Source organism: Cricetulus griseus, chromosome X (genome assembly GCF_003668045.3).
Source record: "Cricetulus griseus strain 17A/GY chromosome X, alternate assembly CriGri-PICRH-1.0, whole genome shotgun sequence".
Lineage (NCBI taxonomy): Eukaryota > Metazoa > Chordata > Mammalia > Rodentia > Cricetidae > Cricetulus > Cricetulus griseus.
This window is the reverse complement of record NC_048604.1, coordinates 109,168,794-109,186,401: the sequence shown is the minus strand read 5'-3', so window position 1 is coordinate 109,186,401 and position 17,608 is coordinate 109,168,794. Positions and strand designations below refer to the sequence as shown.

Below are 17,608 nucleotides of genomic sequence, written 5' to 3'. Positions count from 1 at the left end.
GTGGAGAGACTATAAATGGAGTTCTCTATCACATCTCTCCCATCAGAGCTTGGGAAATCCATGGAAGTGGAGGCTAAAGATTGTAAGAGCCCCAGGGGATGCAGCACACCAGCTGAAGAAGGCCCTTTGGATCAACTAAACAAGGCACATATGAGTTCACAGAGACCGAAATAGCAAGTACAGGGCCCACCTGGATCTACACCAGGTCCTCTGCAAATGTATTATACCTATAGGCTTAGTATTAATATGGGTCTCCTGATTGTGAGAACATGGGGGTCTCTGAATCTTGTGCCTGCTATTGGGACTCTTCTCCTGTTGGGCCACCATGTCCATCTTTGATATGGTAGTGTTCCCTTTACCATATTATATATATTTTTTGTTCAGTTGTTGTCTCTTAGAAGCCTGTTCTTTTCTAACGAGAGACAGAAAGAGAGTGGATCTTGAGGAGAGGAGAATTTGTGAAATTGGAAAGAGTAGAGGGAGGGGAATCCATAATCAGGATGTACTATATGAAAAGAGAATTTACTTTCCATAAAAGAAAAAAAAACTGTGGCATGAAGCTGATGTTTGGAGTGTATTGGAAAGTTACTGAATCAAGAGAAAACTACCAAGTACAATATACTCGCCCTGGAAGTGACCGTCAGAACAATAGAGGACCTCCCTGTTTGGTAAGGATGAGACCAGCCTCACCCCACAGATTCCTAAAGGACTAAATCTTTCTGGGGATCCACAGAAAAAGGAGGAACTCTTGGCCACAGATTAGATATGAGGGAATAGGCACCCAATGACCCGGGGGTGGAGAAAAATGTGGTTTCTCTGCTCCATCCTCTGGAGAATGGCAGCAAGGGTAGCCTGCCTGGAAAAGGGGCAAGGCAGGAAGAATGAGTTCTTAGGGATCAAGTCCCCTTGCCCTGAAGGAGCTTTCACTGAATCCACACAGCAAGAATAAGAGCATCTCATTTCCCAGGGGGAATCTAGTGGATTATTCTCTTTTGCCTTTGCCTTCAGATCCCACCACAGTGTTAGCATGGCCAGGGTGTATACTTTGCAAGTAGTAAGACATTCTTTGCACAAAGTTCCACATGGAACTCCCGACCTCTGTCTTGAGGTACAGTGAGTATGATCCGGATTATTGGATCTTAAAGAACAGTTATCCATTCTGAGACTGACCATTTGCTGAGCAGTTCCACGAGGCATTAGGAAATAGTCTCTTAATTGTTTAAATAAGATGTCACAAGGCTCTGGGTCACCTCAAAGAACAGCCTGATGGCTGGAGAGTAGTGGCCTTTGCATTTATTTTCTGTTCTCTTTCTCTCTCTCCATCTCTTTGTCATGCTCTCCACAAGTTCTGTACACCATTCGGAAGAGATGACTATGGTTGAGTGTGTTCCCTAATGCTCACAGGAGGGAAGCTTTGTCTTGTGAAGAGCAGTGACAGGAGTTGGTGTGATGTTTGCACATGGGGCTATTGGGAAAGATGTGAACTTAAGGCCAGTTTGCCTTCAGAAGGTCTTTTATGTATGTCTGTGTGGTTTCTGTGGATGTCCTATGTGAGCAGACACACATTTGGAGTGGGGAACACATGCCCAAGGGGAAGTGTGCAATGGTTAGACTTCCACACATGCTTCAGTACTTGGCCACCTTGTTCCTGGAGGTGGTCTTTCTATGATTAGTCTGGGCTTGCTGAACAGTGATCCCAACTGGCCCATCCACCAGTCTCTGCCTCACCAGATCTACGAACCTGATGGTAAGCTGTCATGACTGACTTTTCTCGCTGAAATCAGGCACTCATGTTTGTACTTCAAGCACTATTAGAGTCTGAGCTAAATCCCCAGTCTCCAAATGGCCTTTCACAGAGCAGGCCTTTCTCTGAGCCTAAACAGGATTTACATTTGCTGTCTGAATTGTTGAGTTCAAATGTGCACCTGCTCTTGGACATGAACGTATACAAAAATTTTGAGCATCCCAGATTGATGTTGAAGGGCTTAAAAGAAAAAGTTGGCCACAAATTTAGATGGGTAGGGACGTTTGGGTAGATCTTGGAAGAGTTGGGGAATAGGGGTGAAGGTTATGAAAACAAGTTTTATGAAAATCTCAAAGAACATGTAATAATGATAATTTTAAAGGCATTTGATAGAGGTCATGGCCCCTAAGTATCTCTCTCATTTCCTGTCTCAATGGGTGTGCTATCACCCTGCCATATGCAGTCCTATAAAGAGGTGAAACATTGCAGCTTGGGCTCTCAGCCTCCAAAACTGTGACTGAAATAATTTTGTGAATGAGGTTTGCAGTATAGTCATTCACTCCTGAAAGTACAGTTTCATTAGGAGTAATTCTTTTCAGCCAGCAGGTATGCATGCCAGGGTGTTAGTAGTTACCTTAGATTTCTTGGATCTACACTGTAAAGCTTCTCTCTGATGATTATATAGCAGAGGGATTCTAGGAAATAGAAGACATGAAAATGCAAGACCAGGGAATCACAAAAAAGACAAGATGGTAAAGTGATGTGTGCCCAAACCTTTTGACCTGAGTAGAGTTCTGGGAACCCATGTGTTAGAAGAAGAGAACAGAACAGACTCCCTGTGTTGTTCTCTAATATTCACATAAGTGTGTCATGACATGCACATGTATGAACACACACACACACATACACACACACACATACACACACACACACACACACTTTTGAAATGTACAAATATAATCTGAAAAATTGGAAATTATATTCTGGAACGCATGTGGATTAACAGGTGACACCATCTTCAGGTGCCCGGGTGTCCAGTTGCTCTGGTACCTAGAACATGAGGAACCCAGTTTGCTTACTCTGCCCAGTGCCATTCCTCAGCCCAGCACTACGACAACAAAGAACAAAATGATCCTACAGGCTGACAGAGACCCCAAGTATCGCTTGCTGGTGAGCCTTTTCTTCCTATAGACGTGCATAGTACTCTAAAATGTGATGATCCTACTTGAATCCCCTCAATTGACTGGACTGAAAGAAACCTTGCACCCCATGTCTCTCACTCAAAGAGAGCTAGACAGGATACAAAATGCTGAGTTGCTTTGTTCTAAAGCTTTCTTTCTTTGTTCTCAAAACTGTTGGAAGTAATCTGCACACTGTGTCACCATGTTGGAACAAGCCTGCCTCTAGATGAATGTGCCCAGAACTCTTCCCAGAGGACTCCCCTTAGTAGCTGCAAGGAAAAGATTCCAATCAGGCAAGCAGCAGTCCCATTTGGACAGTGAGTATATGAGCCCAAATGCCATTAATATTACTGGAGGTGTGTGCGCTTGGGGAACATGGTCTTGCTGGAAGGGTGTCTATCAGGTAAACAGGGTAGGCATATTGATGAACTTAAAGCAATGTTTCTTTCTATGCCTTTTCTCCTAGTGTCCATGGTTTTGGTCCCTAAACTCCCACAATTCCCTGAAGCCCTATAGATGGCAAATTGATTGTAGAAGGAGAGGCTTTTCCCTCCCACAATTTCATCTGTGTTATGTACCCAAACATCACAAAGCAAGGAAATCCACTGAAGTCTGAAGTTGTTGAGTGATTTCAAGTGGCTCCCCTGGCATTAACACTGCTGGAGCCCAAACCTCAGACCAGGCTCAGTAAGCCAACCGTGAACACAAATGTTGAGGGTTACCATCAAGAAGTAGGCAAAGGTGTAACCCCATAAAGATGTTCTTTCCAAGGAAATCACCAACAAATATTCACCCCACCTGCACAACACTCTGTTTTCCATGGCTCCTGTGTTTCTTGTGCACCTCAGGCCAGGGCTCATCAGGAGACCTCACAATGAATGGGGATGATTGCAGGTAAGGTGACTCTCTCAGTTAGGGCTTTCTTGATGTGGAGAGACACCATGCCCAACCCTTACAAAGAAAACCTTTAACTTAGGCTGGCTTACACTTCAGAAGTTTAGTCCATTATTTTCATGGTGGGAAGCATGGCAGAATGCAGGAAGACATGGTGCTGGAGAGGTAGCAAAGACTTCTACATCAGGATCTGCATGCAATAGGAAGGGACAGTGAGTGAGCCACCAGGCCTGGCTTGAGCTTCTGAGACACCAAAACCCACTACCAATTGACACAGTGCCTCCAAGGACACACCTACTCCAACAAGGCCACACCTCCAATAATACCACTCCCTATGAGTCTATGGGGGTTATTTTCATTCAGACCACCACAGTAGTGTAACACATCCCTTTGATTAGACTCACTCATGACTGTTTGCATTCAAAGATCACGTAGTCATTAAGAATGAGACTGAGCTGGGCATGGTAGGTCTTACCTTTAATGCCAGAATGTAGGACCTGGAGACAGAGAAATCTCTGAATTTTTTCTCACTCTGGTCATTAGGAAATTCTGGGATAGCAACAGGTATGTCGAGTAACTCAAAACAATAACACAAACAAAACATGACAGAGACTGAAGGCAGAATGCGTGGATTCTCCAATTGCATTCCAATAACTGCCATGCCCATTAAGCATGTTCCAAGCTATTTTTCCTTGCAGTTTGCTTTTCACATTGGTCACATGTGTACTGTGATGGCATCAAAATGCAGTGTGTTTCTGTAGGGTTGACCACAACAGACACATGTAAGTGGTGGAATTGGTCCATGATGCTGGGCATGCATAATGGAATGTCACACCTCAGGGTCATTCATCATGTTCTTGATCCTTTATAGAGAGGGAGCCACACAATGTTTGCCCTTCCCAGTCTTTAATTCCACCTGGGTCAGTGAGTTTCAGCAATGGAAGCCTACTTCTTTGATTCAATTTATTGATTTTGGGGATGAGCCTTGAATGGGTATTGTAATTCTAAGCTCCAAGATGGGATTCTGCTTGAAATCTATTTTTCATGCTTTTGATATCAAGTCTCGGGGTACATCTATGAGAGATTTTACTTGGAATGGAGCCCTAAAGTACAGCCACATGGACCTCACCCTGGCAAACAATCTATTTTGTCATCGTGAAAATGATATGACCATTTCCAGGATCCATAGTCAGGGAGGTGTATATGTATATGTGTATGTGGATGTGTATGTGTATGTTTATGTGTATGTATATGTGTGCATATATGTGTGTGTTTATATATGTATATATTTAATTTGTTTTTTTTACATTCTAATTCTAGTTCCTACTATCTCCTATATTCTTGCTCCCTGATCTTCACCTTATGCCTCCTTTTCTTTCAGAGAGATAAAGGCTTTCCATGGGGCATCACCAAAGTCCATCTCATCATCAGCTTGAGACAGAACCATGGCCCTCCCCCTATCTAGGCTGAGCAAGGTATCTCTCCATAGGAAATGAGTTCCATAAAGCCAGTTCATGCAATATTGTTAATGCTGCTCCCACTTCCATTGGCTCTACACACTTCCCACCCCATCCACTGTCACCTGCATTTAGCGGGTCTTATGCAAGGTCTCCAGCTGTCAGTCCAGAGTCAGTAAGTTCACACTATCTTGTTTCAGTTGTCTCTGTGGGTTTCCCCATCCTGGTCTTGACCCCTTTGCAGATTTTATCAGTCCCCCTCTCTTCAACTGGACTCCAAGGCTGTCAGTTGTGGATAGTTAGTTGTGGATCTCTGCATCTGCTTCCATCAGTTACTGGATGAATGTGTTGTCCTGACAATTATGGTAGACCTCAATCTGATTACAGGGGAAGGCCAGTACCTGCACCCTCTACACTATAATTTAGAGTTTTATCTGAGGTCATCCTTGTTTATTCCTGGGAATTGCCCTAGTGTGAGGTTTTTCCCACTAATCCATAATGGTTCACTCTGTCAAGATAATTCTTTCATTGATCTACCACTCTGTGCTTCACACAATGCAACCATGCTGTTCCCTCATGTTCACGTCCCCATTGCCCTTCCTACTGCCCCTCACTCTACCACCTCCCTCCCTCTCTCATGCTCCTGATTTACTCAAGTGAGCTTGTCTATTTCACATTTCCCCTTGCTAAGCAGATCCTTGTATGTTTCTCTTAGGGTCTTCTTTGTTACCAGGTACAACAGACAGTGAGGTCATCATACATACATACATACATACATACATACATACATACATACATATTCATGCTCACTTAACTTAGTGCTACATCCTCTATGTGAATATATGTTGTGAGAAGTTTCACAATATCCTTGGTTCTATGCAGAGAGAGAGGGAGGGAGGGAGGGAGGGAGGGAGGGAGGGAGGGAGGGAGGGAGAGAGAGGGGAGAGGGAGGGGAGAGGTGCTTTCTGGAATCTTGAGAATTCCCTTGTGTGACCATCAGACATGGATTCTGAGCAATGTTCCATTTCAGCAGTTTTGTGAAAGTACCCTGCACATGCACCACACCAGGGCCTCCAGCACAGAAAGAATAGCATCTGGGGCTTGGGAACCAGGGTCACACAGGTGTTCAGAGACCCTTCTCCTAGCACAAGGAGGAAAGGGTCTGCCAACCTGCACACTCTCACTGAAAATTCAATGGGTGATGTAGTTAGTGGCCAGAGCCTGTGTCCTTGTCCTCTGCATCTTTGCTTGTCACAAACAGGCTCAGAGCATCTTCAGGAGTACCCTAATACTGAGGATATAGTGAGCATGTCCCCTACACTGTTGCTTCAGGCTTGGATCCTGTAGAATGAGGCTGGTGATGTGGCAGTCTCCATGGGCACCAGCTCTCTCTCGTAGTAACCTAGGCAACCACCAGGATTCCATCCAGTCAGAAAAATCTCTTTTCTCCCAGGTTATTGACACAATAGTTTCAGGATGAGATTAATAACCTACACCTCGGCCACCACCTCCTGTCCCCATTCCTCACAGGGCCTCAAGCTGAGTCATGACAATTTAGGAACACGGATCATGAGAGAAAATCAGAATGGTGCAGTGGGGGAATGTCTGTCTCTTTCAAAATGGTTGGGAGAGGTTAGCATGGTGCAATCACACAGGTAAATGATGTGCAGTGATGAAATGCGTTGCCATGACATCACCATGAAAACTCCAATCAAGGCATAATTGGAGTCTCTCTTGTACACCCAGCCTTTGAAACACACTTGGGGTTTTGAGAGAAGCGACAACACTCCTAAACCACTGGAAATGGCTCGTGAAGATGCTGCCTGCAATCTTGTGAGTGTGAGAAACATTTCCTGGTCTGCTGCTCCAGCAAACAGGCCACCAAACATTGTGTGTCAGGAAGTGGGAACACACTGTGGTGGGGGCTTCACTACTCAGGAAAGGGTTGTTATTGTTTGAAGGTAGGTTCCAATTAATTAAAAGTGTATAGCTTAGAGGCTGGTAAAGTGTCTGGCTAGTAGGTTTGAGGGCCTGAGGTGGGATCCCCCAGCACAAACTCAAAAGCCAAGCCTGGCAAGATACGCCCAAAATCCTAGGGCTGCTAGGCACTCACTATCTATCTCATCAAGCCACATGGTGAGTTCCAGGAACCTATCAGAAGTCTGTCTCAAAACTCATGATAGAGAGCGATAGCACAACACACCCATGGTCCGCCTTGACCTTCATCTACACAGGCATGAATGCCCACATTTGTGCACACAAACAGGCACTCAATCATATAGCACACATATGTAACTGTACAGTTCAACCCTTGGAGCAGGACAAAGAAATGAAATTAATGGAGGTAAAGATGATGAGTCGGTACTTATGGTCAAGTCAGAGCATCCACAGGACTCAAATAACTGAGGCCAAAGTATGGGGGCTACCTGGTCCCCATAGAAGACTGCGATGTAGGGGAAGCCAGGAGCACACCTGAGGGCTGCAACCACCACCAAGATGCCTCTGGCCAAGCCCTCAGTGTTGTTATGCATATAAGGCATGGAGTTGTCCAGAGGGTGGGGCAATGGGGTGGGCAGCTGTGCCTGGGTCATCCTGCCAAAAGTTCCTGCATCCACTATGCCAAGAGATTCACAGCAGAACCTGTTGTTGGTGGAGGTGGCTCACCTGACTATCTGGGGAGGTAGACTTTAGGCCCCATGGTTCCATGATCCTCCTCCTACTCTGCCATCTCCCTTTGAAACTTTGCCATTGTGTATTCTGAAGAGTGGCACATAGTGATGTTGGATGTGGAAGGCAGATAAGTAAGACTGCCAGGTAGGTGAAGAATCAGGCAGGGAATATGTGACAGGAGGAAAACACAGCACCTACTGCAAGAGATCCACTGTTGAAAAGGACAAAAACAAGCATCGCTGTTTCTAAAGGGAGAAATATTGCAAAGTAACAGGCAATCTTAACTGTAATGGAAATTTAACTGGTCACATAGTCAGTAGCATGGCTTAGACAATGTGCTACAAAACTCACAATGTGTTGAACAAGTCTCATGGATTAGAGCAGAGATCGGTACACAGTTTCTTGACCCTTCAGAATCTCTGACAAAACCACATGATGACATTCCAGGCCACATTAACAACAAGAAGCAGATGGTCACAGAACAGAACACGTTTTCACATTTGGAAGAGGGCATTTCATACCACCTGGTACAAGCACAGGGCACTACACTTGAAAAGAGTAAATCATTTCAACACTAGGGAAGGTAAAAAAACACTTGTATACTGTGGCACAAGTGTCTGATTAGACAGAGATACAGGTGCCCAGCCCAGTGACTGGAGGTCAGGGGGCATGTGAGAATGAAGGACTACAAACTGCACAGCCGGTAACATGTCCCACAGATTATCCCCTTGTTGCCCAGTACACAACAGGCTCTGCTTCTCGTGGCCAAATGGCAAGGAAGGAGGATTACCCTGCCAGGATGCCTTCACCCTCAGAGCTATCAAGGCACCCATAATGGCTGGTAGGCCTGTGTTTCCAGGCCTCCACCAGCTCCTTCTATCATTCAGAAGCTGGGCTCTGCAGAGTGGTTGCTAGGCAGCAACCTGGAGCAATACCCAACTCCCCCATTTGAATAAGCCCACCCCACCCTACCTGTGTGGCATACAGGCAGGTTAAATGCTGGTTCTCTTGACAATTCAACGAGGGGGGCATTCTGCCCTCCCAGCTGTTTGTTCTCTTGGATCATCAGAGTCTTTTAGCAGCTGAGAAACACAGAGCATGCACAGATCCCGGGAACGACCACTAATTAGCACACAGGATACTTTCCACTACTGCCCCAAGATAAGTAAGAGCAAACTTAAGGGCAAACTGGCCTCCCCACTTTCCAGTCTATAATACCTGTATACCTAGGCCACATATATATATATATATGGATTACTGGAAAACATGGGATTGAAATCAATCCCTGCAAACATTCACCACTTATCACCAGTTTCTGGTGATAACGACATTTATCACTGAATTCTGGCACCATAACAATGCCACACAAACCTTCCTTCGGGACAGTCTTACCCACTCCCTGGACTGTCCATGCTGACCCCAGAATGCATACTGGAGCCTCTCATCTCTTTGCCACCCCGTCTAAATGAAACTATGCCATTGCTGACCTGCCTGTGTGTCTTTAAGTGATTTTTATTGACCACATGAAGAGGCTGGGTGGGGTGAGTGGGTCACGTGTGATACACAGTTATGAAATCCCAAGTCAGCCTTTGCAATGACAATGATTGAGTGGACACGGGGTAATTCCTCCAGAAATCCAGGATCTAGTATGGCTGAGGAAGAAGTCTCTTCTTCCATGTAGGCTCCCACAACTGGATGTTTTAGCCAATACAGAACACTGGGTAGCAGCCTAATGCATTCCCTTGCTTCAACTTCTGGAAGTTGCAAGTAAATCTATCTGTCTGTCCTATCCAGAACATGCATCCCATCGTGCCTGTAATTCTTTTTGTTTGGCACTCAATAAACTGACATCAAGAAGGCATATAGAAGACATATGTATGTCTTATAAATTCAAATATACTTTCATATATGTAAACACATAAAATATGATATATGACATTGGTTCTTCTTAGCAGAAAATGGGGGCACTGAGTTGCAAGGAAAATGAGTGAAAACTCTGTGTGTGAACCACATCATGGGGGTTCAGGAATGCTTGGTACCCAGTTTCCTTTTGTATTGGCTAACTCACACCACCACACCCACAAAGGCATATAAAAAGACATAAGCAGGAAAGTTGAAGCCTTTCCTAAGACAATTCCTATCTTGGCACAAGTGTGGGGACTCATCCGAAGGCAGATGACTCATTTGATGTCAGGAGAGCCCAGGCTGGACCGCACTGTCTGAGTCCAATTCACCTCCATCCTCTGGAGGCAGTTCCTCAGCCTTCTTCCATCCTCTACTTGAGCATTCTCTGGAAGATCCTGATGCTTTCCTGCTGCCTCTCCAGCCGGAGCATCTGCTCTGGCTCCTGCTGCTCCCCAGTCACCTCTGGCAGGGGGCTGGGTCTGTTGGCTCCCAGGTTGAGGGTGAGGCCATTGAGGCCTTGCACCAGCGTTTCCCAGGAGGGAGGGTTGGGGGGCGTGTTCCTGTCTCCACTCATACCAGCAATGTTTGGCACATGGCCCTGGCATTGTTGCAGGTTCTGAGTGTTGCCGCCCGAAGGAGAGCCTCTGACATCCCGTGCAAGCAGGTAAGGTGTCATATGATCCCAGTGCCAGCGTCCAGAGTGCCTCAGGAAGACTTTCTTCCTCTGAGGAAAGCCCTGCTTTTCCCAGTACTGTTGCCACAATGCCTTCTTCTCACGGGCCTGCTGCTGAAGCAGCCCCTCTGACACAGGAGCAGACACACCTGGGCCAGGGCTGCGGATAAGCCTAAGTCCACTGAGACCCATGCTTAGCTTTTCTGAAGAGGAAGGGTGAGAGCCTGCTGAGGCCGCTTGGGAGCTTGTCACAGTGGCCATGCGGGAGGGCATGGAAATCGACATTGGATCCCATTTCTGCAGTGGATCCATGGGGGTCTAGTCTAAGCCGGAGACTACACTGAGCCCTGGTTCCAAGAGGAAAAGTGAAGGTGGAGGCTTGTGGAATAGCCAGGCGATAGCCAGGAGGAATGTGTGCAGCCAGGAAAATCCAGACTGTAACAAGAGGTGAGAAGACAAGGAAGAAAGCCCATGATTATTCATCTCACTTTGTTTCTCCCTCATCTTCAACACAGGGCCACCTCCCAGGCTGCATCCGATGGTTACATGAGATGATACTTATCCAGAGAGCATAGCACAGGGCCTGACAGGTCATCAGCATTCCTGCCATGGCAGCTGGTACTCCTTCTCTTGCCTGACAGCTCATAGGGTGAACCACATTGATTCTTGTCTTACTCCCCTTACCCCAACACTCACAGGCAACTCTACTGAAATGTATGGACAGTGATAGCCATTCTTCACAGAGGTTTACATGGATTTGCAGCGCAGAATTTTATGGGCTTACAAGGATTTGACCCCTAGGACCTACAAGTCTCTGGTTGTCCCCCTACTGATCATTGACTTGCCATGCTGCCCCGGAAGCTGCTCAGTTGCCTGTGGGAACATTTCCATGACACACACTGAGATCGCAGCAAAATTTCTCTCTTTGTGATAAGAATGAAAGAATCTTGGCAGGATTTTTCATTGACTCTGAGGTAGCTCTTTTCTGTGTAGCAACATGTGACCTTAGACAAGAGCCTGAAAGTGAATTTTGCCTGTCATTAAATTTCAGGAATAGATGTCCTGATGTAGCACTGAGAGCTGACTACTGCTCAACTATTGGAATGTGGTCTTCCTTTACCTCCCGTATTCCTAGACCTACCCATCAACCAGCCTGTGACAACCAGAGCCAAACTCCACTCTTGCCCTCTGCAATTCCAGGTTTTTATCCTTTCATTTGTGTGGGCACACGGCTTCCAGGAAGCATATCTGATAAGGGCAACCTGCTGTGTTATACAAAAGTGTCTCCTTGCCCAAGTGCAAGGAATGTGATACACGAGTAAAAACAAAAGGGGTAGTGAACAGCCTGGGTAAGGGTGGCATCAGTGAAAGAAGAAAAGTCGAGAGTCACTCACAGATGGGGACACAGGAGTCACACCTCTGCCTGCAGATAGCAGCAAGGTGGAGCTGACCAAGCTCTGTCCACAGTGACTGTACTCCCACACTCTTGAAAGGCAGTCAGAGAACAGTGGATGCTGAGGTAGGCAGCCCATTCTCCCTATGCTCACGCATGAGGGGAGAACTGAAGAAAGAAATTCCCCATGCTTGTTAAGCGGTGTGGGAGGTGATCAATTAAGTTTGCTACTTCATGGGGGTGAAGAAACTGCTCCTAGAAGAGGATACTAAATAATGTCACTTGCAGCACTGCCAGTCAGCTGCCATTAAATCATCCAGCCTCCTGAGCATGAGCTCCAGGAAACACAAAGGCAGAGAGAGAGGTTAAGAGAGAGAGAGGCAGGGAGAAAGGAAGAAAGTGAGGGAGAGATTCTATAAGAGAGAGAGAGAGAGAGAGAGAGAGAGAGAGAGAGAGAGAGAAGAGAGAGAGAGAGAGAGAGAGAGAGAGAGAGAGAGAGAGAGAGAGAGAGTAGTCTCACATTGTGCATCAAAGTCCTCAGAAAATACGCCACTGCTTTTTTCACCTCCTCTGGAGTTGGCTTTTGCTCTTCTTCAGTGATTTCATGCAATCACTGAAGAAGGTCCCTGGTATGGATGCACAGTCATTGTCCTTTCCACTCAACTTTCCTCAGCTCATCCGACTACACACAGCAGCCATCATCACAGGAACATTTTTAGCTCAATGATAACTGGTGACAGCCCATCTTCAGGATAATGGTTTCCTGGAATGCATTTTTCCTCTTTATGATAAAGGTTCTCCTGTCAAGATATTCAGGGGCTCCCTGGGACACAACCATCTACTGCACAGAGCAGATTGAGAGGTGAGTGACCAGCTTTCCATCTGGACCAAACAGCCTCTCATGCCTAGGCCCTAGGGAAAAACACCAGGCGCTTCCTCCACCCATCTCAGTCACACTAGAAGGTCAGCAGGAAAAGACTCCAGCAAGCAGGCTACACCAACAGCCTCCCACACTCATCCCTCAAACCCACCCATCCCCTGCGAAATCAGGGGCTCCCTGAAGCATAGACATCTACTGCAACGAGAAGACTGAGAGAGAAAACTGAGATGATCAGATCAAGAGGCAAAGACACTGCTTTCACCAATAGTAAGAAGAGAAGGGTAGAATCAATGCAAGAATACACTCAACAATCTAAAGAGCAACATGGTAACACCAGAACCTGGTAGTACATCATCAGGAAGACCTGAACACCACAATACAGAAGAAGCAAAAAAAAAGACCTTAAAATAAGTTGACCAAGATGATAGAGGCCCTTAAAGAAGAAATATCTTAAAGAAATGGAGGAAAAGACAAAAAATGGAAGAAACCAATAAGCCCCTTATAGAAAGCTAAGAAAACTAAGAAAAAACAAACAAATCCAAGACTTGAAATCTGAAATGGAAGAAATAAAGAAAACAAAATGGAGGGAATTCTAGAAGTGAATAATCTGGGAAAACAAACAGGAACTACAGGTGCAAGCATAAACAACATAATCAAAGAGATAGAAGAGAAAATGGCAGGCGTGGGAGTGCAAACTTGCACAGCCATTTTGGAAATCAGTATGGTGGTTTCTAAGAAAATTGGAAATCAATTTACCTCAAGTCCCAGAGATAACACTCTTGGGCATTTACCCAAGTGTGCACATTCATACCACAAGGACATCTGTTCAACTATGTTCATAGCAGCAGTATTCATAATAGCCAGAACCTGGAAACAACTAGATGTCCCTCAACTTACTAGTCAGCTGTAAAAAATGATGACCTCTCACGCCAGAAGCACAGACACTGAGGTCTGCAATCAATAAATGGGACCTCCTGAAACTGAGAAGCTTCTGTAAGGCAAAGGACATCGTCAGTAAGACAAAACGACCACCCACAGAATGGGAAAAGATCTTCACCAGCCCCACATCTGACAGAGGACTGATTTCCAAAATATACAAGGAGCTCAAGAAGCTAGCCACCAAAACACCATACAATGAAATTAAAAAGTGGGGTGCAGAACTAAACAGAGATTTTTCAACAGAGGAATCTGAAATGGCTGAAAGACACTTAAGAAAGTGCTCAAAATCCTTGGCCATCAGAGAAATGCAACTCAAAACAACTCTGAGATACCACCTCACACCTGTCAGAATGGCTAAAATCAAAAATACCAATGACAACCTATGCTGGAGAGATTGCGGAGAAGAAGGAACACTCCTCCACTTTGTAAGACCACTTTGGAAATCAGTATGGCGGTTGCTCAGAAAAATGGGAGTCAATCTACCTCAAGATCCAGCCATTCCTCTCTTGGGTATATACCCAAATACTGCATGTCCATACAACAAGGACATATGTTCAACCATGTTCATAGCAGCATTGTTTGTAATAGCCAGAACCTAGATGCCCCTCAACTGAAGAATGGAAAGAGAAAATGTGGTACATTTATACAATGGAGTACTACTCAGCAGAAAAATGCAATGGAATCTTGAAATTCGCAGGCAAATGGATGGAACTAGAAGAAACCATCCTGAGTGAGGTAACCCAATCACAAAAAGACAAACATGGTATGTACTCACTCATATATGATTTTTAGACATAGAGCAAAGGTTTACCAGCCTATTATCCTCTTCCCCAAAGAAACTAGAAATCATGAATGACCCTAAGGGATAAGTGGACCCCAGGAATGGGAAGTGGCATAAACTCCCGAGCTAATTGAGAGCATGAGGGTAGGGGAGTGGGTGCTGCCACAGTAAGAGCACAAGAAGAAGAGGAGAGGAGAAGAAATGGAGGAGCAGATATATTGAGTTGGTGGAAGAATAGAGGAGAGAGAGCAGGATGAGAGATACCATATCAGAGGGAGTCACTATAGGTCCGAGAAGAGATCTGGAACTAGGGAGATCTCCAGAGACCTACAAGGATGACACGATCTGACAGTCCGGGCAGTGGAGGAGAGGATGGCCTAGAAGCCCTTCCCCTAGAATGAGATTGATGACTACTCTCTATGCTATCCTAGAGTCCTCATCCAGTGGCTGATGGAAGCAGAGACAGACATCCACAGAAATACACTGAGCTGAAATCTGGAACCTAGTTGAAGAGAGGGAGGAATGAAGAATGAAGGGGTCTGTACCAGGTTGGAGAAACCCACATAAACAGTTGGCCTGAAAAAGGGAAAGCATATCGACCCCAGACGCTCTTTGGGAGGCCAGTACGGGACTAATCCAGCCCCCTGATCATGGATGCCAATGGGGAGGCCCCTGCACTCCTGGGAGCCTCCGGAGGTGGACTGGCGTTTTGCCCTGGTGTGGGGGGGGACTTCGAGAGCCCATCCCACTTGAAGGGATGCACTCTGTCTCTGAACACATGGGGAGGGACTTAGGCCCAGCACAGGAAGATTTGGTGGACTTGGTGGAGCCCCCTTTGGGGGCCCTACCCTGCCTGGGGAGTGGTGGGTGGATGGGGTGGGGGGTAGGTTGGAGGTGGGGGAGAAGGAATGGGGGGAAGGGGAGGGAGAGGGAGAGGGAGAGGGGAATTACATGTGAAACAAGCCTGTTCCCTAACTTGAATTAATAATAATAAAAAGAGAAAAAAAATGATGACCTCATGAAATTTGCAGGCAATGGATGGAAGTAAAAAAACCATCCCGAGTGAGGTAACCCACACTCAGAAAGGCAAACACAGTAAGTATTCACTCATAAGCAGATATTAGATATAATGCAAAGGATAACCAAACTACAATCCACAGCTCCAGAGGAGCTGAGCAACAAAGAGGACCCTAAGAGGGACACATGTATAGGCCTAGGAAGGGAAACTAGATGAGATCTATGGGGTAAACTGGGGGTGGAGGAGTGGGAAGTGTGAGGGGAAGGGGAATGGGAATGATACCATGTGGGAATGGGATGGCCTGGGGGAGGATGCAGTAAAAGAGCAATGAAAGAAATATCTTAATAGATAGAGCCACTATGGGCTTAGGGAGAATCAACAAGGATGAACCCAACTAAGAATCCTAGCAATAGTAGAGAGGACAACTGAACTGGTCTACCCCTGTAATCAAATTGGAAAATACTGGAACTATCATCATAGAGCCTTCATCAAGTAATTGACGGAACCAGACACAGACATCCACAACCAAGAACCAGGCCAAGCTCCGGGAATCCGGTCGAAGAAAGGGAAAAGGGAATATTAAATGAGCAAGAGAGGTCAAGACCATGATGGAGAAATCTACAGAGACAGCTGAACCAAGCATATGGAAACTCATGAACTCTATACCTACAAGTGTGCAGACTCCAGGAGACTGAACTAGGCCCTACATATGTGGGAGATAGTTGTGAAGCTTAGACTAGCTGAGGGGCCCCTGGCTGTAGGACCAAGATACAAACCTGGTACATGAGCTAGCTCGTTGGAGCTCATTCCCTATGGTGGGATGCCATGCTCAGCCTTAATGCATGAGAGAGGGGCCTGTCCCTGTCCCAACCTATTGTGGCAGACGATGTTGACTCCTCATGGGGAAGAGTGGACTGGGGGTAGTTTGCAGGGGAGGTGAGGGGAAGTGGTAGGAGGTAAGGGGTGGGAGAAGGTGTGGGAGGGAGAACTATGATTGGATAAAAATGAAATTAAAAATTAAAAGAGATATTCAGAATGCTATGCATACCTTTCTCACCCAACATGTCCATTCCTGGTTCTTTCCTGGGACAATGGTTTTATAGGAAAACAAGTAACTCCTCAAATGCCAACTTGTTTTCACCACCATTCGGATCTGTCCACATGCATTATTTCCCTCCTGCAGAGAGCACTCCTTACTAGGCCTCTGAGGTCCCATCCTTCAGAAAGGTAGCCATTCAACACCTCAACCTGACACACCCTGAGAGTTTTCAGGGTCTCTCAGGTTTCTACCTCCTACAAGAGCAAAAGGCAGGCTTAGCTGAGTGGGAAGGAGAGATGCACAGCACTCCCCGCTCTTAGTTTTCCTACAATAATTGGGAGGAGGGAGGCCATTTATTTATGTGGGAGCCCATGTGAAAGCTTATTTTTGTGGAAGGCTGCTAACACCTCCATCCTGGCTGCATGACTGCCTCCAGTCCATACTGGAGACCTGGTTTCTCCTGAGGGCACTCAAATTCTGTCTTCTGCTCAGTAAGTGATATCCATGGGGAACTTGCAAGTGCTTTAGGATCCGAGCTGTGAACCCATATGCATCATTCCTTCCAGGAGGGCAAAGTATTTAGGGGAGCAATATTACACACCAAAAAATAAATAAATAAATACTTGGCTTTGGTCTAGATGCATAAACAAAACTATGATCTCTCTCAGGATTAGGTAGCACAGAAATTAAACCAAGTCAGCTCGGGATACCTGAAAAGGTAACAATCTTTGCATTGTCACTCATAGGAGTAGAAATCCTCTGGAATAATGTGGAGGGCAGGGGTGTGTGCAGTAGATTCCAGGTACAAGGACAGTGTGGTTGAGGAGTTTGAAGTAGGGAGCAAGGTGTCATAAGATGAGTGTAAAGTGGTAGCCATTCACCATGCTCCATGAAGCAAACATTGTGGAGAGAGGGTAAGGGTTTGGGCACATTACCCTTAAAGCAGTGGCTGGGTTGCTGTGGATGCTGAGAGCATGTTAGTACCCTCCCTATATCCCTGCACTTGCACTCATATTTTGCACCATTCATCACAA

The 17,608-nt window shown here is 45.9% G+C and overlaps 1 protein-coding gene across 1 annotated transcript; it reads right to left on the bottom strand.

Annotated features, from left to right (window-relative positions):
• Positions 1–10,221: 10,221 nt before the first annotated feature.
• On the bottom strand, positions 10,222–10,836 carry LOC100753015 (protein FAM156A/FAM156B). Its single transcript, XM_027431999.1, has one exon. The coding sequence runs from the start codon at positions 10,834–10,836 to the stop codon at positions 10,222–10,224; it is 615 nt and encodes a 204-aa protein (XP_027287800.1).
• Between the last annotated feature and the right edge of the window lie 6,772 nt (positions 10,837–17,608).